At 41.9% G+C, this 23421-nt stretch overlaps 1 protein-coding gene across 1 annotated transcript; it reads left to right on the top strand.

Annotated features, from left to right (window-relative positions):
- The first annotated feature begins 17186 nt into the window (after positions 1 to 17186).
- On the top strand, positions 17187 to 23130 carry LOC124043646 (E3 ubiquitin-protein ligase RNF5-like). Its single transcript, XM_046362444.1, has 6 exons — positions 17187 to 17478; positions 21060 to 21078; positions 21746 to 21858; positions 21969 to 22023; positions 22137 to 22248; positions 22337 to 23130. Exons 1-6 carry the CDS (start codon positions 17270 to 17272, stop codon positions 22444 to 22446), a joined length of 618 nt encoding a protein of 205 aa, XP_046218400.1. The 5' UTR covers positions 17187 to 17269; the 3' UTR covers positions 22447 to 23130.
- The last annotated feature ends 291 nt before the right edge of the window (positions 23131 to 23421 follow it).

Raw genomic sequence — 23421 nt, 5'->3', positions numbered from 1 at the left:
ACAAAAAGGAACATCTGAAAACTTTGCTACAGTTGAAGTCGGACGTTTACATACACCTTAGCCAAATACATTTAATCTCAGTTTCACAATTCCTGACATTTAATCATGTTAAAAAGTCCCTGCCTTAGGTCAGTTAGGATCACCTCTTTATTTTAAGAATGTGAAATGTCTGAATAATAGTAGAGATAAGGATTTATTTCAGCTTTTATTTCTTTCATAGCATTCCCAGTGGGTCAGAAATATACATACACTCAATTAGTATTTGGTAGCATTGCCATTAAATTGTTTAACTTGGGTCAATTGTTTCAGGTAGCCTTCCACAAGCTTCCCACAATAAGTTGGGTGAATTTTGGCCCATTCCTCCTGATAGAGGTGGTGTAACTGAGTCAGGTTTGTAGGCCTCCTTGCTCATACATGCTTTTTCAGTTCTGTCAACAAATGTTCTATTGGATTGAGGTCAGGGCTTTGTGATGGCCATTCCAATACCTTGACTTTGTTGTCCTTAAGTCATTTTGCCACAACTTTGGAAGTATGCTTGGGGTCATTGTCCATTAGGAAGACCCATTTGCGACCTAGCTTTAACTTCCTGACTGATGTCTTGAGATGTTGCTTCAAGATATATTCACATAATTTCTCTTCCTCATGAAGCCATCTATTTTGTGAAGTGCACCAGTCCCTCCTGCGGAAAAGCACCCCCACAACATGATGCTGCCACCCCCGTGCTTCACGGTTGGGACAGTGTTCTTTGGCTTGCAAGCCTCCCCCTTTTTCCTCCAAACATAACGATGGTCATTATGGCCAACCAGTTCTATTTTTGTTTCATCAGACCAGAGGACATTTCTCCAAAAAGTACGATCTTTGTCCCCATGTGCATCTGCCAACCGTAGTCTGGCATTTTTATGGCGGTTTTGGAGCAGTGGCTTCTTCCCTGTTGAGCTGTCTTTCAGGGTATGTCGATATAGGACTTGTTTAACTGTGGATATAGATACTTTTGTACCTGTTTCCTCCAGCATCTTCACAAGGTCTTGTTCTGGGATTGATTTACACTTTCCGCACCAAAGTACATTCATCTCTAGGAGACAGAACGCGTCTCCTTCCTGAGCGGTATGACAGCTGCGTGGTCCCATGGTATTTATACTTGCGTACTATTGTTTGTACAGATGAACGTGGTACCTGCAGGCATTTAGAAATTGCTCCCAATGATGAACCAGATTTGTGGAGGTCATAACATTTTTTCATGAGGTTATTGCTGATTTCTTTTGATTTCCCCATGATGTCAAGCAAAGAGGCACTGAGTTTGAAGGTAGACCTTGAAATACATCCACAGGTACACCTCAAATTGACTACAATTATGTCAATTAGCCTATCAGAAGCTTCTAAAGCCATGACATCATTTTCAGGAATTTTCCAAGCTATTTAAAGGCACAGTGAACTTAGTGTATGTAAAATTCTGACAAAGTAGATGCCCTAACCGACTTTCCAAAACGATAGTTTGTTAACAAGAAATTTCTGGAGTGATTGAAAAATGAGTTTTAATGACTCCAACATAAGTGTATGTAAACTTCTGACTTCAGCTGTAGCTGTTTTGGAGTAATCAACCTAAAGTGAGCCACATCTTTATCCTCATTATACAGTGAGTTATATATACAGATATCTTCATGTACATTGATCTGGTACTGGAAATCCCTGTATATAGTTCAATTCTTATGTATTTTAATTATCTTTCTTTCGTTAGGGACAGTTCAACAATTACTGGGGTGTGGGGGCTGGTACAAAATAGGGGAGGTTTGTCAAACTTATTTTTTGCTTTGGGGAGGGTTGTGTCTTTTTTTATTGGGTAGAGGAGGGTAGTGCATTGTTTCTCTGATTTACATTCGCCATTTTACAGGTTTTACTATATAATATCTTCTTATAGCCACATTCCTCATCTGCTTGCAAGTGCCTATCCTGTCCATTGCCACAGGAAGTAGGGGTGCTGAGGTTGCTGCAGCACAGGTCCTGTATTAGAGGGCCGATATATCCAGGTGATTCTGCAACTTCGGGCACTTTGGCCCTGCAGGCTTTCAGAAATTAACTTATTTGGGAACGGGGGGCAGTATTGAGTAGCTTGGATGAATAAGGTGCCCAGAGTAAACTGCCTGCTACTAATGCCCAGAAGCTAAGATATGCATATTATTAGTATTAGATTTGGATAGAAAACACTCTGAAGTTTCTAAAACTGTTTGAATTATGTATGTGAGTATAACAGAACTCCTATGGCAGGCGAAAACCTGAAAAAAATCCAACCAGGGAGGGGGAAATCTGAGGTTTGTAGTTTTTCAAGTGATTGCCTTTCCAATATACAGTGTAAATGGGGTCATATTGCACTTCCTAAGGTTTCCACTAGATGTCAACAGTCTTTAGAACGTTGTTTCTGGCTTCTACTATGAAGGGGGAGCGAATAAGAGCTGTTTGAATCAGGGGTCTGGCAGAATGCCATGAGCTAAGTCACGCGTGCGGCCGTGAGTACGAGCTCCATTCCTTTTAATTTCTAAAGACAAAGAAATTGAAACATTATTGAAGATTTATGATAAAAACATCCTAAAGATTGATCCTATACATTGTTTGACAAGTTTCTACGAACTGTAATTAAACTTTTTTGACTTTTCGTCTGGACTTAGTGCCTGCGCCTTGTGCATTTTGGATTACTGGACTAAATGTGCGAACAAAAAAGAGGTATTTGGACATAAATATGAACTTAATCTAACATTTATTGTCTAACATGGAGACCTGGGAGTGCCATCAGATGAAGATCATCAAAGGTAAGTGATTAATTTTAACGCTATTTCTGTCTTTTGTGACACCTCTCCTTGGTTGGAAATTGGCCTTATGGTTTTCTGTGGCTAGGCGCTGACCTAACATAATCGCAAGGTGTGCTTTCGCCGTATTTTAGAATTTTAGAAATCAGACACTGTGGCTGGATTAACAAGAAGTTTATCTTTAAACTGGTCTCCAGTAGACTACCTGCACATGTTCATCCACTCCACTCGAATATAATTCCAGCATCCAAAATCCTCACCGGCCATTGGATTAATGGAAAGAGACTTCTGTTACAAAACACTAAAAAGTTTAATGACATTCTGAGATTTTTTCTTTGATACTGAGTAGGGAGGTAGGTATTTTCTTTTTGTCGAGATTGAAAAAGCAAACCATGATGATAATGGTTAATGGTGCTAAATAGATCATTCAAACCATTTCCAATGCACATTTTGAATTTTGTGGATATGCACCATTCCCTGCCAAATTCTGAATCCAGATGTGCCTTTTAGACATTAATGATATTGGGATTATTCCAAATATTACACATGGGCATTTCCTTTGGCCGGAAATGCACTAATTCAATATCCTGAGATATGTGACATCCTTTTCCTCTGTTCTTGTTGACAAATACTGACTGTATACATCGCATATGTGTTTTCTCAGCACATTCAAGATAGAACGCTACATTGATTCCAGATATGCTTCTCTTGGCTGAGGTCCATATGCAGATCTTGATATGCTGAAAACAAGGACAATTTCTGGTGCATTTCTGAGTTTTCAGCACGTGCTCAATAATTGGACAAATATGAAATCCATATTTTTCTTTCATGCACAAATTATTTTTGGATTCCAACCAGATATCATACATGGTATGGCAGGATATTGACTCATTAGATATACTGAGATAGGCCTATGTGAACATCTTAATTTCACTACAGATGACAAATACTGACCGTAGGCTTACATAGTGTATTTTCTCAGCACATACAATGCATATGCTCATGACTGAGGTCCATATCAGGATCTTGATGTGCTAAATTAGGAACATTTCAGATGTGGATTTGAATTGAGGACATGCTCAAATTAAAAACAGATATTATATCCATATAATTCTTTCAGATTTTGGCGATCATTTGTGAATTCCCTCTGGATAAAGAAGGTTGTGTTCCAACTGTCCTCTTTTAATTTGGGGCTGTAAATGGTGTGGTCAATCTGACAACAGGAGAAACAAATAAGTGAGAATCATTTCAGAAAATACCTCAATAAAGTAAACGCTAAAGTGAGTAGCTAATTTTAAATGTTTCATTTATCTTAGTAACTACAATCAAGAACGTTAGCTCATTTAGCCAGCAGCCAGTAGAGCTAGCTAGCTAGACTTGATAGAGGGGTAATGTTAAAAGCTAACTGGTAACCTAGATAGCTAGCTAACAATTAACAAAATAGCCATCCCTTCAGGGAAAACATTGTTACCCTCTATAGAGTCTCAAGGTGTCAGCTAACGTTTGAAAAAGTTTAGGCGTATTTTGAATTACTGGTTAAAATCGGATTTCCGCAGCCGTTGAAAGACCTTTAATAAACAGGTCAACATTCACAAGGCCGCAGGGCCAGACGGATTACCAGGATGTGTACTCCAAGCATGCTCTGACCAACTGGCATGTGTCTTCTCTGACATTTTTTTGCATGTAATACCAACATGTTTCAAGCAGACCACCAAGTCTCTGTGCCCAAGAACACTAAGGTAACCTGCCTAAATGACTACCGACCCGTAGCACTCACATCTGTAGCCATAAAGTGCTTTGAAAGGCTGGTAATGGCTCACATCAACACCATTATCCCAGAAACCCAAGACCCTCTCCAATTTGCATACCGCCCCAACAGATCCACAGATGATGCAATCTCTATTGCACTCCACACTGCCCTTTCACACCTGGACAAAAGGAACACCTATGTGAAAATGCTATTCATTGACTACAGCTCAGCGTTGAACACCATAGTGCCTTCTAAGCTCATCACTAAGCTAAGGACCCTGGGACTAAACACCTCCCTCTGCAACTGGATCCTGGACTTCCTGACGGGCAGCCCACAGGTGGTAAGGGTAGGTAACAGCACATCCGCCACGCTGATCCTCAACACGGGGGCCCCTCAGGGGTGCGTGCTCAGTCCTCTCCTCCCTGTTACTCCCTGTTCACTCTTGATGGCACGGCCAGGCATGACCAGGCACGACTCCAACACCATCATTAAGTTTGCAGACGACACAACAGCCTTATCACGACGAGCCAGCCTATAGGGAGGAGGTCAGAGACCTGGCTGTGGTGCCAGGACAACAACCTCTCCCTCAATGTGATCAAGACAAAGGAGATGATTGTGGATTACAGGAAAAGGAGGACCGAGCATGCCCCCATTCTCATCGACGGGGCTGTAGCGGAGAAGGTTGAGAGCTTCAAGTTCCTTGGTGTCCACATCACCAAAAACTAACATGGTCCAAGCACACCAAGACAGTCGTGAAGAGAGCCCAACAAAACCTTTTCCCTCTCAGGCAACTGAAAAGATTTGGCATGGGTCCTCAGATCCTCAAAAAGTTCTACAGCTGCACCATCGAGAGCATCCTGACAGGTTGCATCACTGCCTGGTATGGCAACTGCTTGGCATCTGACCGCAAGGCACTACCGAGTGTGTACATCACTGGAGCCAAACTTCCTGTCATCCAGGACCTCTATACCAGGCGGTGTCAGAGGAAGGCCCTAAAAATTGTCAAAGAGGCTTCAACACCGCTTCTACCCCCAAGCCATAAGACTACTCAACATCTTATCAAATCGACTGCAGTTGACTGAACATTTCTGCAGTTGCTTACCAACTGCAACTTGAAGTCGGAACCAAAGCTTGTGGGAGAGACAAGCTTCTGTTTTTTGGGAAGCAAAAGGCACTACATGATGTCGCCACCTATCTATGTTTACTGTTTTGGGTGGATGACTATTTAGAGCCTAAATACGTCTTTATCCTTACAATCTAATTACATAGGCCTACATTTGATCCAGATGTATAACATAGATAACAGGTGCGATAACCACATATCACAGTCATAGTAAGTGCATTTTTCCTCAAAGTAACTATCACCAAAGTCAGAGTTAGTAAAGGTGAAATTATTTAAGGTACTCTTTGAAGAAGTAGGGTTTCAAATGTTTTTGGAAGATGGGCAGGGACTCTGCTGTCTTAGCTTCAGGATGAAGCTGGTTCCACCATTTGGGTGCCAGGACAAAGAGCTTGGACTAGGCTGAGAGGGAGCTGCCCTCCTGTAGGGTGGGGGAGGGCCAAGAGACCAGGGGTGGCAGAACGGAGTGCTTGGGTTGGGGTGTAGGGTTTGAGCATAGCCTGAAGGTACTAGGGAGGGGCAATTCCTCTTGCTGCTCCGTAGGCAAGTACCATGGTCTTGTAGTGGATGTGAGCTTCAACTGGAAGCCAGTGAAGTGTGCGGAGGAGCGGGGTGACAAACAAAAACTTTGAAAGGTTGAACACCAGGCAGGCTGCAGCATTCTGGATACGTTTCAGGGGCTTGATGGCACAAGAGAGGAACCCAGCCAACAGTGAGTTGCAGTAGTCCAGACGGGAGATGACAAGTGCCTGGATTAGGACCTGCGCCGCTTCCTGTATGAGGTAGGGTCGCACTCTACAAATGCTGTAGACAGAACATGAACCTACAAGAGCGAGTCACTGGTTTGATGTTTGCAGAGAGCGATAGGGTGTTGTCAGGGACAGACCAAGGTCCTTTGCATTCTAGGAGGAGGACACCTTGGAGTTGTCAAACGTGATGGAGAGATCTTGGAGCGGGCAGATCTTCCCCAGGAGGAAAAGCAGCTCTCTCTTGTCTACCCTGCTGTTTTCTTGTACTTTTATTATGAATAGCTCACCTGAAGCAGAAAGCCCTATCGTCCATGAGGGCTTAATGTTTGATTCCAGCTTTATTGTATGTCCAGTCTGAAAATAGATTGAATCCGTTAAGCACTTTGTCTGTTCTCAAAGAAAGAAATGAACATTGCATGTGTCATGTTCCTTTTTGCAATGCAGTGTTCCCACTTGTATTTGCTGGGTGACACTTGTATATGCTGGGTGACACTTGTATATGCTGGGTGACACTTGTATATGCTGGGTGACACTTGTATATGCTGGGTGACACTTGTATATGCTGGGTGACACTTGTATATGCTGGGTGACAGCTTACCAGCTTACTGTATGTACATTCTCTTTTGTCAGGATGCGAGGATGGAAGTGGGAATAAGTGGGAACACTGCATTGCAAAAAGGAACATGACACATGCAATTATGATTTCTTCCTTTGAGAACAGACAAAGTGCTTAACGGATTCAAAATATCAGATACAAGAATCCAGTCATAACTCACCTCAACAACCTATCCATGCATAGAGGTTATCCCTCAGATAAGTCCAGTCTACTCTCTACTCTGGTTGGCATCCCTGATCAATAAAACAAGACAAAAAAATATGTTGTTATCTACAGTAGAATTTATTTGAAGAATATACAGTGCATTCAGAAAGAATTCAGACCACTTCACTTTTTCCACATTTTGTTACGTTACAGCATTATTCTAAAATGGATTTTAAAATAAATCCTCAACAATCTACAAACAATACCCCATAATGACAAAGCAAAAACAGGTTTTTAGAATTTTGTGAACATGTATTTTTTTTAAAGCAGAAATACCGTATTTACAAAGACCCTTTGCTATGAGACTCGAAATTGAGCTCAGGTGCATCCTGATTCAATGGATCATCCTTGAGATGTTTCTACAACTTGATTTGAGTCCACCTGTGGTAAATTCAATTGATTGGACATGATTTGGAAAGGCACACACCTGTCTATATAAGGTCCCACAGTTGACAATGCATGTAGAGCTCTGAAACAGGATTGTGTTGAGTCACAAGTTTTGGAAGAAGTTTGGAACCACCAAGAGTGGGGCCCAAAAAGGGTGCGGACTCTCCTTCCTTATTTGACTAGTAGTTGTCCTGAAAACAAATCTATTAAGAGGAGATTATAACATAACCAAGATGTTCAAATGTTCATAGATGACCAGCAGGGTCAAATAATAATAATCACAGTGGTTGTCGAGGGTGCAACAGGTCAGCACCTCAGGAGTAAATGTCAGTTGGCTTTTCATAGACGATCATTCAGAGTATCTCTACCGCTCCTGTTGTCTCTAGAGAGTTGAAAACAGCAGGTCTGGGACAGGTAGCACATTCGGTGAACAGGTCAGGATTCCATAGCCGCAGGCAGAACAGTTGAAACTGGAGCAGCAGCACGGGCAGGTGGACAGCAAGGAGTCATCAGGCCAGGTAGTCCTGAGGCATGGTCCTAGGGCTCAGGTCCTCAGAGAGAATTAGAAAGAGCATACTTAAATTCACACAGGACACTGGATAAGACAGGAGAAATACTCCAGATATAACAGACTGACCCTAGTCACCTGACACATAAACTACTTCAGCATAAATATTTAGACTTATACACTTGAAACAAATAGCCAAACCGACAACTGCAGCCATTACTAGTGCCTCCCCGCTATCAAACCAACATCTAAATCAAATTAAACGCAGCCGAACGTGATCAGAAATCTCAACTAGCAAGCAAGTCGCAGCAATGAAGACTTGAGTGCGTGCGCGGTCAAGCAAGTCGCAACAATGAAGAATTGAGTGCGTGCGCCTCCACGCGAAAGGGGGGGATTCTTGCAGTGGTGAGCTTTTCGACACGTTAAAGGTTCTACTGCTTGATCTCCTGTTCCTCTTTTAGAATATTAGTATAGTAGTGTAGAGCTTAAGCTTCATATTGTAGTGACCCGCACAGACAGCTGTGTGTTATGTGTTAGACTAGGAGGTGGTTGTGTTGTACTGACCAGTACCCGGTGTTCGCGGGGTCCGACATGTCAATCAACCTGCTATCTGCCAATCACGGGAATGCCTGGAATGTTCTGATGCCGGGCATCCTGGTGGTTGGCGGAGTGGCGTGGAGGGGGGTTGGGCAGGGGGGTGGAGCATTGGAAGTTAAGACCAGGTTCAGCCTTTGTTCTCTCTGTCTTACGTCTGGGCTTCACAAGAGAAGGTCACGATTGGCTTGTGGGTTATCTGTCATCTATTTGGCGTGTGCTACGGCCCAAACAGTAGCCTGTGTAAAGTTGGTTTAATAAACCGTCAATTCGCAAACTCAAGCCTCTGTCTGGACAATTGTTCATTTATGATCTAGTCAGGTCATTACAATATAGTATGCAGATAGGCAGAAACTGCTTCTCCAATAGAAAATCCCCGATCACACTTGTAGGCGATGTCATTGCGACGCCTGTCAGCTAAACTCGTGCAGAACAGGAACGACATTGAAAGCGTGTCAGTTTGTCACTTTCACGAGTTCTGAGTATTAACAGGTCAACGTCTTAAGACATTGGTTCGAATCTAAGTTGTGCCTTTAGATTTCGAGAAAATTAACAACAAATTAATAATTTTTCACTTCGCTCATTGACTTCTCAAACCCCAGCAAGGTCTGTTTCGCTCTGACTTTACACGGTTATTGTTCTATTTAGTTATTAATACTTATTTCCAAAAAATGTCTTAGGAACGTTTATATGTAAAACATTTTGTTATTCAATTATTCTATGATCAGTTTTCATATGTACTTAAAATAGTAGATACCCTTTTATTTAAATTATTATTTGTTGTTTTATTTCTCAGAATAGTTCCTGATTACACTAAAGAGGGCTTATAGTCTCTCTTACTACAATAACCCATTGTTTGGTCTTGAACATAATTTCCAGTTGAGTTGAATTTCAAAGCCAAATAACATCTAGCTCAAAGGTTATGGAATAAGCTATTTTCACTTTAAATTGACTTAAATGGTGCAGATCTCAGTTCCTTATCGTTTACGTTCACTGCTCCTACGTCTGACTCATCCTACCAGAGTTTATACTTTTATATAATCTTTATTGTTTTGTCTTTGTCTATATTATCTCTTAATGCTAGGGGGTTACGAAACAATGTGAAGCGCAAGGCCTTGTTTTTATTTGCTAAACAATTTCGAACAGATGTTTGCTTTTTTTCAAGAGTCTCACTCAATTTTGGCTGATGCCAATTTCTGGATGTCACAGTGGGGCGACGATATTTGGCTCTCCCGTGGATCTGAACGCTCTGCTGGTGTCACTACAATGAAAAATACCTTTGGTGGTAATATTCTACACTCGGAATGTGACCCCTTTTGTTCACTTTATTGTCTTGTGATCAGTGACAATGACATTACGCTCATTACTGTAAACTTCTACGGGTACAACACCAAACATGAGAATAATGAGTTGCTTGAATCTATAGAGAAACGTACACTTCATTGGTTATCTAAATTTTCCAATTCGTTATTATTTATAGGAGGGGACTTTAACATTACAATAGATAATTCAACTGATAGATGGCCCCCAGGTAGGCCAACCAATCAGAATTTAACTTTTAATACTTTTAAAACTTTTTATGGAAAAGTTTGATCTTACTGATATATGGAGAGAGAGGTTTCTGGCCGAAAGATCATTCACTTGGAGTAACAAAACAGGTTCCAGACAATCCAGAATAGATTTTTGGCTTATATCCAAATGTATTGATGGTGAGTGTGTTACTACAAATATTTGTACTACTCCCCTCACAGACCATAGGGCTATTTACATTGATATCAAAATATTTACCCCTGATACGAACCTTACTAGAGCATCCTACTGGAAGCCAAATAGCTCATTATTAAATAATTCTATAGTTAAATTTGAGGTTAAAGATCTGCTCTCACACTTTTGGGAAAGGGCTTGTGAAGAAAAATCTTATTGCAAGAACTGGGAACTCTTTATATTTGAGGTTTCCAAATATCTTAGAAAATATGGTAGTAATCTTGCTAAGACCAGAAGAGCTAAGGAGGAAAAGGTGATCATTAAGATAACTTCCCTTTCTCAGAGGTCCCCAGCCGACCGCTTGGGGGAGGAGAAGATGGAACTAATTGAGTTACAAAATAAACTGGATAATATATATAAATTAAAAGCAGAATGAGCCTTTATTAGATCTAGGAAAAAATGGATTGAGGAGGGAGAACAGAATTCATCCTATTTCTTTAGACTTGAGAAATTTCACTCTAAAAATAACACTATCCATAAGTTAAACATTGATGGTGTTATTACAGATGACCAAAAATTAATCGCTAAACACTGTAGAAATTTTTACAGAAAATTGTATAACTCAACGTACTGTCAGGAATCCACAGATATGTTTTTTAACCTACTGAATAATGTTCACTCTATCAGTGATATACAGTTTGATGAACCCATCAAAGTTGAAGAGATTATAGAGTCTATCAAACATCTAAAGAACAATAAATCAACAGGTGTTGATGGAATTACATCAGAATTTTACAAATTATTTTCTGAACAAGTAGCTCCCTTCCTATTTGAAGTCTTTTTAGAGAGTATTAAAAACTATGTTCTCCCTCCTACAATGAGTCAGGGGTTAATAATACTGATACCTAAGCCTAAAAAAAGAAGTGCTGCTCATCGATAACTGGTGTCCAATTTGTCTTCTTAATAATGACTATAAGATTTTAGCCTTACTACTTGCAAAAAGAATTAAAGAAGTCCTAGATGCAATCATTGATGAAACACAGTCTGGCTTCATGAGGAACAGACATATTTCTAACAATGTCAGACTAGTATTAGACGTACTTGACTCCTCAGACCTAATAACTGAGGATAGCTTCATATTATTTATTTTTATTTTTATAAAGCATTTGACACAGTAGAGCATCAGTTTCTCTTCCACTCCCTTGAGAGACTTGGCTTTGGGGATTTTTTCTGTAAGGCTATTAAGACTCTCTATGCACATGGTAACAGCTCTATCAAATTGAAATATGGCACCTCACCTAGATTTGAGTTAAAGAGAGGAATTAGGCAAGGTTGTCCTATCTCTCCGTACCTGTTTTTATTAATCACCCAACTTCTTGCAAATTCTTTAAATAATAGTCATGTACAAGGTATTTCCATAGCTGGTAAAGAAATTATTATAAGCCAGCTGGCTGACGATACTACACTTTTTCTGAAAGACGCTAACAAAATTTCCATATCGATCAATGTGATTACAATCCTTTTCCAAAGCGTCTGGTCTATATCTTAACATTAATAAATGTGAACTCATAGCTGTCAAAGATTGTGTGACACCTTCATATAATGGTATTCCAGTAAAAGAAGAACTTACATATTTAGGCATAACCATTACAAAGGATCAGAAGTCTAGAGGCTTACTAAATTTTAACCCTCTTATTAAAAAAACCCAGAAGAAACTAAATCAATGGCTACAGAGGGACTTATCTTTAAAAGGTAGAGTCCTAATAACCAAGGCTGAAGGTATCTCTAGACTAACATATGGTGCTCTATCTTTATATTTTGACAGTAAAATAAGCAAGGAGATAGACCAGATGCTTTTCAACTTTCTTTGGAGAAACCATACCCGTTACATTAGGAAAACTGTTGTAATGAACACTTATGAGAATGGTGGACTGAATTTTCTGGACTTTACTACTTTAAATAATACTTTTAAGATCAATTGGATAAAACAATTCCTAAGAAGACCCACGTCTATCTGGAATTTTATTCCTCATCATGTCTTCTCTACTTTTGATGGCCTTAACTTCATGTTGTTTTGCAATTATAATATTGACAAAGTTCCAGTGAAACTTTCTGCTTTTCATGGGCAGGTTTTCTTGTCATGGTCCTTAATTTATAAACACAATTTTTCTCCACATAGATATTATATATGGAATAATCGGGATATATTGGGAACTCACCCAACCACAGAGACCTCTAAAAGAGGAAAAGATCAAAGGGCACAGACCGAGGGTGAAGAGGCCCAAAGCCGTTGAAAAGAGAGAGTGGGAAACAATCAACAACGACCTGACAAAAATCTTGGATCAACAGGTAGGAACAGCAGAGAAAAAGCTTGAAAGGATGGGAGATATTATCTACCACTACGGAGAAGAGCGCTTTGGAGTAAACGAAAGGAGAAGTGGCAAGACACCTCCCGCACCAGCCAAATCTAGGAGACAGCAGGAGATCGAGATACTTGTCAGAGAGAAAAGGCAGCTGAGGAAGCAGTGGAAGAAGGCCTCTGATGCAGAGAGAGGTCTCATGCTACTCCAAGCAGACATTAAATGTCGGCTGGCAACCTTGCGAAGAGCGGAAAACTTAAGGAAACTTCGTAGGAAGAAGGAACACTCAAGAACACGGTTCTATAAAAACCCTTTAAGTTTGTCAAAGATCTCTTCGCAAAGGAAAAGTGCGGAATCCTAAAAACTACAAAGCCTGAACTGGAAGAACATCTGGAAAAGGTCCACCAGGACATGAAAAGGCATGAGCAGATAATCATCCCACATGACATCCCACCTATTCAACCACCAGAATTCAATCTGGACACTGACCCTCCAAAATGGAGGGAAGTAGAGAACGTTGTCCGAAGAGCAAGAGCGGCCTCGGCTCCTGGGCCTAATGGAGTACCATACAAGCTCTACAAGAACGCCCCGGATGTTCTACGCTTTCTTTGGAGGCTCATGAGGATAGTGTGGCAGAAGGAAATAATACCAAAGGCATGGCGAAGGGCTGGTGGTGTGCTAATCCCGAAAGAGAAGGATGCGACAGACATCGGTCAATTCTGACCAATCTCCCTGCTCAACGTCGAAGGGAAGATCTTTTTCAGTATAATAGCACAGAGGCTGTCCACTTATCTGGAAAGGAACAAGTACATTGATACATCTGTACAGAAAGCAGGCATTCCTGGTTTCTCTGGTTGCCTGGAACATACTAGTATGATTTGGCACCAGATCCAAAGAGCTAAGAAGGACAAGAGAGACCTCTATGTCATCTTCCTCGACTTGGCCAATGCCTTTGGCTCAGTTCCCCATGAACTCCTCTGGGAATCCTTCAACATTTTCCACGTACCAGAACCCATCACTACACTGGTAAAGGCCTATTTCCAAGACCTGCAATTGTGTTTCACAACACCTGACTTCACAACAACATGGCAGCGCTTGGAAGTAGGCATAATGGCAGGCTGTACAATTTCTCCTCTGGCCTTCACTATGGCCATGGAAGTCATCATCAGGGCATCGAGATGGGTGGTCGGCGGTGAGAGAACTAAGGAAGGGCTCCGTCTCCCACCTATCCGAGCATACATGGATGACATGACTACACTGACCACCACTGCAGCATGCACCAGGCGGCTACTTGCAAAACTGCAGGATAACATCAAGTGGGCACGGATGAAAATCAAGCCAAGCAAATCTCGAAGCATCTCCATAGTCAAGGGACAGCTTAAAGATGTGAGGTTCTGCATTGGAGATGACCCGATACCAACGGTGTCTGAGCAACCCATCAAGAGCCTGGGTAGATGGTACAACGAAAGCCTCCGGGATAAAGATCAAGTGCAGCAAGTAAGGCAGGACATCGCCGACGGTCTTGAGAACATCAACAAGACCCTACTGCCTGGGAGGCTCAAGCTCTGGTGCCTACAGTTTGGACTTCTCCCCCGGGTAATGTGGCCACTCACCGTCTATGAGGTCCCAATAACAACAGTGGAGAAGATGGAGCGAACCATTACCTCATACGTGAAGAAATGGCTGGGTGTCCCACGATGCCTGAGTAACATCGGCCTCTATGGCAAAGGGGTCCTCTAACGGAGGAGTACAAGTGCTCTAAAGTAAGACTTCAGATGACATTGAAGGACTCCAAAGACCAGACCATTAGCAAGGCTGCACCTCCCCTACAAACTGGACGGAAATGGACATCATCCAAAGCTGTGCAGCAAGCAACATCAGCCCTGAGACACCAAGACATTGTGGGGAATATCCAGCATGGAAGAGGAGGCTTTGGCCTGGCAGCAAGCAAACCAACGTTCCATAAGGCAACAACATCTGAACGCAGGAAGCTGGTGGTCGAGGAGGTGCGCAGACAGGAGGAGACTGCAAGAAGTGCAAAGGCTGTCTCTCTTGCTAAACAAGGGCAATGGACGCGGTGGGAAGGCCTGGAGAGGAGAAAGATCAACTGGAGTGAGCTTTGGCAAATGGAGGCAAGCAACATCAGCTTCATCATAAGAGCTGTTTATGATGTGCTTCCATCACCAAAAAATCTACATCAATGGTATGGCGAGGACTCGACCTGCCCCCTCTGCCCAGCTCCAGCGACTCTCAGGCATATAATGACAGGTTGCAAGACCAGCCTCTCACAAGGCCGCTACACCTGGAGGCACAATCAGGTCCTCAAGAGCCTGGCTGCAGCACTTGAGACCAAGAGGAGTGCAACCAATTCATTACCTCCAAAAACAAGCAATCCCGTCAAAACAACAACATTCATCCGGGAGGGACAGAAAAGGCCCAAGTATCCTCCTACAAAGCCAGAAACTGGACACCTAGCCATGGCCCGGGACTGGAAGATGCTTGTCGATATTGGCCAGCAACTCATTTTTCCACCTGAGATTGCTTCTACCAACCTTAGGCCAGACATGGTACTCTGGTCCCCTTCACGAAAGGCTGTGTACATCATAGAGCTCACAGTCCCGTGGGAAAACTCTGTTGAAGAGGCCTACGAGCGTAAGAAACTGCGTTACACAGAGTTGGCAGCAGACGCAACTCAGCGTGGCTGGAATGCAAAAGTCTGGCCAGTTGAAGTGGGATGCAGAGGATTCGTGGCTTCTTCCATCATCAGGTTGCTGAAAGAACTTGGAATCCATGGACAGGCTCTGCGCCAGACCGTCAGAGCAGTTTTTCAAGCAGCTGAAAGAGGTAGCCAGTGGATCTGGATCAAACGGAAGGACCCTTGCTGGGCTATAACTTCATGACCCCTCACCCCCACCTGAGAACTCAATTCAGATCCCTCCCTTTTGAGGAGGGCATATGAGGTATGCGGTCAGCTGTATGGCTGGCTCAGGGAAGAGGACGCCCCTGCCTTGCACAGTCCTGTGGGACATCTTAATTGGGCATGGGACACAAGCTAAGGCTTGATCACCCTTTAGCTGGCCACCTTTGATGATGGTGTTTAGTAATTAAAGGCCGAAACACCCACTGATTCGAAGGCACACTACTGAGGATGTGTCCCAAAAATTGACATCTTACCCCAGTCTAAGAAATAAACCTCCCATGCCACTCTGTCAACATCACGGCAAATCTCATGCGAGTGCATTCCATCTATTGGCACAATGGACAGTTTTTTTTAACATCTCGTCCCGTGTTTTATGATTCTAGAAAAATACCTCTCTATTTTTAGAATATTGGTTCCGAAATAATATCCTATTGGTGAGCCAACTGGTAAATGCAGAGGGTCTTTTACTCAGTTATGAATAATTCTTATCACTTTACAAGGTCCATGTAACACCTTAAGATTTTGCAATTGTTTTAGATGCCATTCCCTCAGGTGTTGCTATGTTATTCAGGAACATGTCAAGACCTGACCCTCAGAGCCTACCTTCTATTGACCCTGTTGACTCATCAGTAGGAAAGATTTGTTTCTCTTTTGGTCCATTCAACAACAGAGCGATACGATCCTTGTTTCAGCAGGATGTTGTATCTATACCTTATGTCATGCCTTATTGGAATGGATTTATTGATAATATCTGTTGAAAAAAAGTTTGGATGTTGCCACACACATATCTACTTGTTAACAAAATTAAGGAAGTTTCCTTTAAAATGATTCATGAATATTATCCTGAAGAAGTTTATGAAAAACATCAACACAAATTGCTCCTTTTGTAATGACCACCCAGAAACAGTTTTGCATCTTTTTTTTGCATTGTATGCATGTAAGAAAACTGTGGCAAGACATCAGTAGGTTTATAATTGAACACATTTATGAAGATTTTACACTATTGTGGAGAGATGTACTGTTTGGATTCTGTACATACAATAGAAATAAGCGGAAACATTTTTATGTAATTAATTTCATTATTCTTTTGGCCAAATTTCATATACACAAATGTACATTTACAAACATAAAACCACATTTTCGTACCCTACAAAAAGAAATTGAACTGTATTTTAAGACGGTTAAATGCTCTACTAACAAAAAAGCTGTTAGAATTGTAAGCATGTGTATGTCCCGGTGGTAATTGTGTAGGTCCTTGTGTAATTGTAATGTGATATTGTACCCCCCTAGCTCTATTGTCCATTGTTTTTAATCTATGTATGCTTGTGTTCCCTCATGTGCTTTATGTATTGATTTGTTGTTAATAAAAATAAAAATAAAATAAAAAAAGGGTCTGTTTCGCAAGTGTTCCCGGAAGTCGCGGTTTGGAAACCGCGGAGCTTTTTAAACTCCTCCCAGTTGTTTCTTCTTTTTTTTACGGAAACGGAAGGGGTGGTACACATGTAAAGTGAAATCTCGAAGCTAGCTGCCCGAGTTATTAATTTTTTCAGTAAACAATTATGGCGGCCGCGGATCCCTGGTCCTCGAGTCATGGCAGGCCCACAAGCAGAGGAGAGTTCCCGGCTGGTGAGAGCAGCAATGAGCGCGATGGCCCGGGAGGAAGCGGCGGAGAGGGAGAATCCGAGCCAGATCGGTCAACATTCGAATGCAACATTTGTTTGGACACAGCAAGGGACGCTGTCATCAGCTTGTGCGGGCACTTGTTCTGGTACGAGCCGTGGTATACTTTCGATCAATCGCGAGTAATAGGGAATGTTGTTGCATTCTAACAACTTACATACATAGCCAGCGGGCATTGCCTTGTTTACCTTTTTAAAACATTTCCGTTAGCTAACTTCTATGCAATAACAAGCGGGTTGTTTTTTCGGATCACACCCATACGTCGAAGACAAACGCTTGCACAATGTTTGTGTGTATATAGTTAAATGTTAACAAGCAAGATGGCTAACTTGAAGTCTAGCGAGTACATCTACTAGATGACGTTAATCATGGATGAGTGTTGGTTGGCTGAGTCTCATACATTGGCCAACCCAACCCATCGAAATAAAGTGCCTTTGACTGATATGCTCCTCAACTTTACAACATTGATTCACACATTTTATTAAAATGAACTCAATTTAGCTAGGTAAGTTAATGGTTGTACGATCTCGCTACCTGGCTTAAGTTGGCTACGTTGCGTTGGCGGTAGCCCTTGATCATGACTTTCAGCTCCATTACACAGTTCCATCGTGCTTCTACATCTGCATTGCTTGCTGTTTGAGGTTTTAGACTGGGATTCTGTATAGCACTTTGACATAGGCTGACGTAAAATGGGCTTTATAAATAAATGTGATTGATTTGAAGAGTCATTGGGCGAAGGCTTATTCTGTATGGGTTCGTTTAGTTTTAAAGAGCCCAGACGCTCGGTCTGAACATTAACACGAATCGCTTGCCTTACGGTTTTGGAAGCATAAGGACCTTATCATTCATATCAGCGACAAATAATAAATAAAATGTTTTTAATTGATACACACCTTTTATAAGGTTCCCACGAGACATTTTTATGTTGCAGCGGTGGTTTATGGAAAAGATACGGAAGACGGTGGACTGACTGACTACCTGTGCTAATTAGCGATCTGCGTCTCTGAACATGTTAACTCAAAAAATGGAAGCCGCAAACATGTTGTCACTGAAAATACTGTCAACTGCAACTGTGTTTTGTGTTTGTGAAATCTTCTTGATGTCATATGAAAGTAAAGGGATTTATGTTTTTAGAACCGTACCGCAATTTAGAATCGATAGTAGTTGGCTGTTTTGGCTTCCAGAGCCAATTCGCTAGTCTGAATACCAATATTTTTAGCTAACGTGCCACTCCTTGTCATTGTCACATGATATGGAGTACATTGAGTGGATTAGCTAAAGAGACTGGTACCCATCCTACCAATTCGCCTTTAAACAGAACATGTAAGGTCCTTGGACTAAGGCTCTTTTTAGGTCATTATTGGGCTATTCTGGACGTAACCTAGTTGGCTAGCTATCAGCATCTTGCCAAAATCATTATTGTGCAACTTGATTCATGCCCCCTTTCGGTTGCACAAGCTACAGCAACAATGTATCGATCTGACGCTTGCAATGTGACAGTGAATGCCTCGCTTGCGCACACCTGCTTGCTGCATGGAGAGCAGTCAGTGGTTGAGCCTCTGCATTGGGTTAATAACTATTACACACACTGTTATAGGCAATGGATAACTTTAGTGACCCTCACTCATTCACTAAACATTAATTGATTCTACCAAGAACACATCTTCTCTAGCTCAGATACTAGCCAACATTGACACGTGAATCATGTATTACAAAAAGCAGGCAATGACCTTCAAGGTTCTGCAAAGTAGCCTACCTGGTTAAATAAAGGTGAAATACATTTTATTTCAAGGTTGATGAGCAATGAAACTTGATGGAACACACATTCCTGAACTGTTCTCAATGAAGTTTTTTTTAAATAAAAAAATGTAACTATCTATTTCATGTACATTATTCATGCAAAGCGGAATAGTGTTAATCTCGATTTCCTTTAGAAAATGGTATCATTTAGTGAGAAATTATTTGGAGATTCATGTCTCACTTATACTAAAGTATGTCCACTTGAATACCCCTATCCCTGTTGAGGGTGAAAGACTTAAGCTTCCAATAGCTGATATTGAGCCCCCATGTGGGAGATAAGGAGGAAGTCTCATTCCCTAGAACCAAAGCCTATATTTGAATGTAACAATATAGCTGGAGAGACCTGTGGAGAGTAAGAGTGGTCACATTTTCTGCAGAGCAGACACTCATTTGATGACAGGAGCATCTCCGTCTGAAGAGGCTCCTCTTCTTCGTCAGCGTTGGCCTGAAAACCCATGCTAGTTGGAAACAAGCATGTATGGTGGATGCTTACAGAAATGTGTTTTTCGCTGACCACATCCACATTTCAAATGAAAGGTTGGAGATGGGAATGACACTAATCTTGAGATTTCTTCTCTATTGTCCTTTATTATGGGAAGGCAAGTCCTCTCTTCCTGGTGTAAACATTCCGTTGGTTAATACTAAGCTTCCCTTAGACTCTGTGTACATTTTCAGAATTTTACCAGGACAATGTTTTTCTAAAATTGGAGTATAGAATAAAATATTACACAGCCCTAAAACTTCAAATCCTGACAGGCTGGTGTTTGAACAAGTTAGGCTGTACTGAAGAATGGAAATGTATATTTGGATGTTTGACACTTCTCAATAGAGGGCTCATTTCATTGTTGAAACTCCAGTCTTGTCCATGCACTAAAATATTGCAGTGAACTGACGGTGACTAATCATTTGATGTAAAAGGGTATCTGAAGACTGCATTAGGCTAGATTTCCCTGGCAAATAATGTCTCCATCTAATTTAGCCTACTTAGCGCAGGTAGCTAGACTACACACTTCACCTGTCTCCCACAGATCTAATCTGCGTCGTTGCTTTCTTTCCACTGGTGCCTAAATAAGTTCTTCACCTGACTAAACTCTTAAAACCCTCCCAGAACCATGGTCACTGCCCAGCTCTACAAATGCTGTATGTGCTCCATAGAGCCACAAACCAGTTTCAGAATGCAAATGTATGGCACGCTTTTAGCCCATGTATTGTCACCATAGAAAACGAGAAGGGGCAGCTCCATTTCACCATTGTCTTAGGGGCTTCGGTAGTTCTCTTCTATTTCTATGGTTGTCACGTTCACGATAGTCCTCTTTGTAACCATGGTTTTTGGAACCAACAATGCCGCGCTATGTTACATCTACCATCCTGCTGTCCCACAATGCAGCAATCTGGCCAGTAACGAGGTGTGATGGTGCTAACGAGCGATGACAGATGGAGCTAATTAAAACTAACGATGGGGAGCCGGGATAATTTTAATCACTCGCATCGTTAAGGTCAGAACAGGGTAACCAGATGCACCCTGGAGGGGCCTACTGGGAAAACAAGGCAAATATGGATTCCAAAATCTAGCCCACTAACTAGTCCTATGGGAGAATCTCAATTGCATACTCCTCGTGTCCTCTCTTCTCGCCTCAAAGCCAATTGGAGGAGAAGGTCAGAGGAGAGGGACCTCTGACTTTCTCATTCATTGTGTTTTGAAAAGGAGACGAGGAGAGCAGAAGCGAGGAGTATGCAATTGAGAATCACCCCGTGTGTCAATTCTGACTCAATTAAGTAGGCCCTTAGGAGGTTCCTCCAAATGTCACCAGGTTTCTAGGTGATGCCATAATACCCACTTTAACCTTGTTCTCCTTCTCTCTTTCACAGCTGGCCCTGCCTTCATCAAGTAAGTATTCCATTTAAAGGTGTTATCTTTAGTTTCACAGTACTGGTAAATATTAGCTACACTTTTCCTACTGGTTGAAACCAGCCCTCGATCCCTGTCCCATTGCATGACCTGAGACCAAACTTGGTCAGTCAGCTGATTTAGTGCAGCTTGTTGATAATGTTCTTAATGTCACATTCATTACACCAGTGTTTACTGTCAACCCTCTTTTGTCCTCAAGGTGCTTTAGATTATAGCACAAGCTGTACATGCATCTCACCATGATTAGTTTTGCATATCCTTCTCCTTTATTGTCTAAGAACAAGTCAATGTTTTTCTTTCATTAGTTACTGAGCTAACGCTGTTGATAGTGTCAACGCTAGTGCCTTGTGTACCCAGCTGTCGTACTTGCTCTATTGCTCAAAACTCTCTTATATTGATGACACACAAAGTGCAAAGTATAATTTGGAATTATTTTGTTGCTTTTTATTTGATGAAATAATTCTATGAAAGTATATTGATTTAGTCGTTTTACATAACACACTATATCTCATAGATCTACCCTGTGTGTTGCACATTGTAGTAAGTCAGTGCATGCCAATAGACTGACAGTATTGAACAGACCGTAAAGTATGGCTACTGTCTCAGTCATGTGATCTCTCTTTCCCTCTCCTTCTCTGTGGTGCAGTGGTTGGAGACACGGCCCAGCCAACAGCAGTGTCCTGTGTGTAAAGCAGGCATCGGCAGAGAGAAAGTCATCCCCCTCTACGGCAGAGGGAGCTCCAGCCAAGAGGACCCCAGGTGTGTGTGTGTGTGTGTGTGTGTGTGTGTGTGTGTGTGTTTGAGCGTGCATAGTTGTACACATGTGACACTGAGAAACTGCATTGGTTAACTGGTGTTTCATCTTCCAGGTTGAAAACCCCGCCTCGGCCTCAGGGACAGAGAACGGAGCCAGAGAGCAGAGGGGTGAGGCCTCTTCATCACTTACATTTTAATTAGTTTAATATGGCATTTATTGCATGGTTCTTTGCGTGTTCACTCTATTTGTAATGAGTGACCACTATTTCCTCTTCTTGCAGCCCTTCCAGGGGTTTGGGGACACTGGCTTCCACATGTCCTTTGGGATCGGTGCATTCCCATTTGGCTTCTTCACCACAGTCTTCAACACCAATGACCCCTTCCACAGAGCAGGTACACACAGACACCCACACAACCATAATGTATTCCTTGACACAATGGCTTTTGGCTGATCATTGCAATGTTATCACTGTTCCCCCAGACGCATATGCAGCCGATCACCAAGGCAACCCTGACAACGGCAACAACTGGCAGGACTCTCTCTTCCTGTTCGTGGCCATCTTCTTGTTCTTCTGGCTGCTGACTGTGTGAGGGAGAAGATGGCTAGAAGGTGGAAAAGGAGAGGTGTAGGGATGGGGGAGTGTGTGTGTGTGTATATATATATGCTTATACACACACATCAAAGCATCAGGAACGACCAACTTTCTTGTTCAGTAGTGACTGGGAGACTTTAGACTATAGATGGGTGGTGGTGGGATGACTGTCAGTTTACTCTTAGCAAGTGATATCTAATGCAGCAAACAAACGAGTCAAATATATGTCTATCCCCCCCAAATGATTTATGAGATTAATTTGGTTAGGGAGAGTACACTGAGACACCACTCTATGGTGGTGGTGGTGGATGATACCCAAATGTGAGGGTGAGTGAAGCGAAGTCAATCTATCCACCTTCCTCTGCATTTGTACATAAATACACCACACACACACAGTGGATACCCGGGTTGAGGTGTGGGGGCTGACTTTTTAGGGATGGGACTGGTGTATAGACTGGAATCAGTGTTGAGAGAAATGGTTGGATTGAGTTAATTGTAAATTAGGGGAGTATTACAATAATCACTAAGTAACTTTACTGTACCACAATACCTATGTGGTTAACATAGAGATACAGTTGAAGTCAGAAGTTAAAATACACCTTAGCCAAATCAATTTAAACTCAGTTTCACAATTCCTGATATTTAATCCTGGTAAAAATTCCCTGTCTTAGTTCAGTTAGGATCACCACTTTATTTTAAGAATGTGAAATGTCAGAATAATAGTAGGGCAAAGGATTTATTTCAGCTTTTTATTTCTTTCATCACATTCCCAGTGGGTCAGACGTTTACATACACTCAATTAGTATTTGGTAACATTGCCTTTAAATTGTTTAACTTCGGTCAAACGTTTCGGGTAGCCTTCCACAAGCTTCACACAATAAGTTGGGTGAATTTTGGCCCATTCCTCCTGACAGAGCTGGAGTAACAGAGTCAGGTTTGTAGGCATCCTTGCTTGCATACGCTTTTTCAGTTC

The sequence above is a fragment of the Oncorhynchus gorbuscha genome, linkage group LG09 (genome assembly GCF_021184085.1).
Source record: "Oncorhynchus gorbuscha isolate QuinsamMale2020 ecotype Even-year linkage group LG09, OgorEven_v1.0, whole genome shotgun sequence".
In the NCBI taxonomy this organism is placed as follows: Eukaryota; Metazoa; Chordata; class Actinopteri; order Salmoniformes; family Salmonidae; genus Oncorhynchus; species Oncorhynchus gorbuscha.
The sequence above is the reverse complement of the archived record's forward strand: the minus strand, read 5'-3'. Positions and strand labels throughout refer to the sequence as shown.

Bases quoted from the DNA above. Each gene is read 5' to 3' on its own strand.
- LOC124043646 (XM_046362444.1), top strand. From the start codon at position 17,270: ATGGCGGCCGCGGATCCCTGGTCCTCGAGTCATGGCAGGCCCACAAGC. The intron at 21,859-21,968 runs GTGTGTGTGTGT...TTCATCTTCCAG, and splicing joins TCCAGCCAAGAGGACCCCAG to GTTGAAAACCCCGCCTCGGC. The intron at 22,024-22,136 runs GTGAGGCCTCTT...CTCTTCTTGCAG, and splicing joins CGGAGCCAGAGAGCAGAGGG to CCCTTCCAGGGGTTTGGGGA.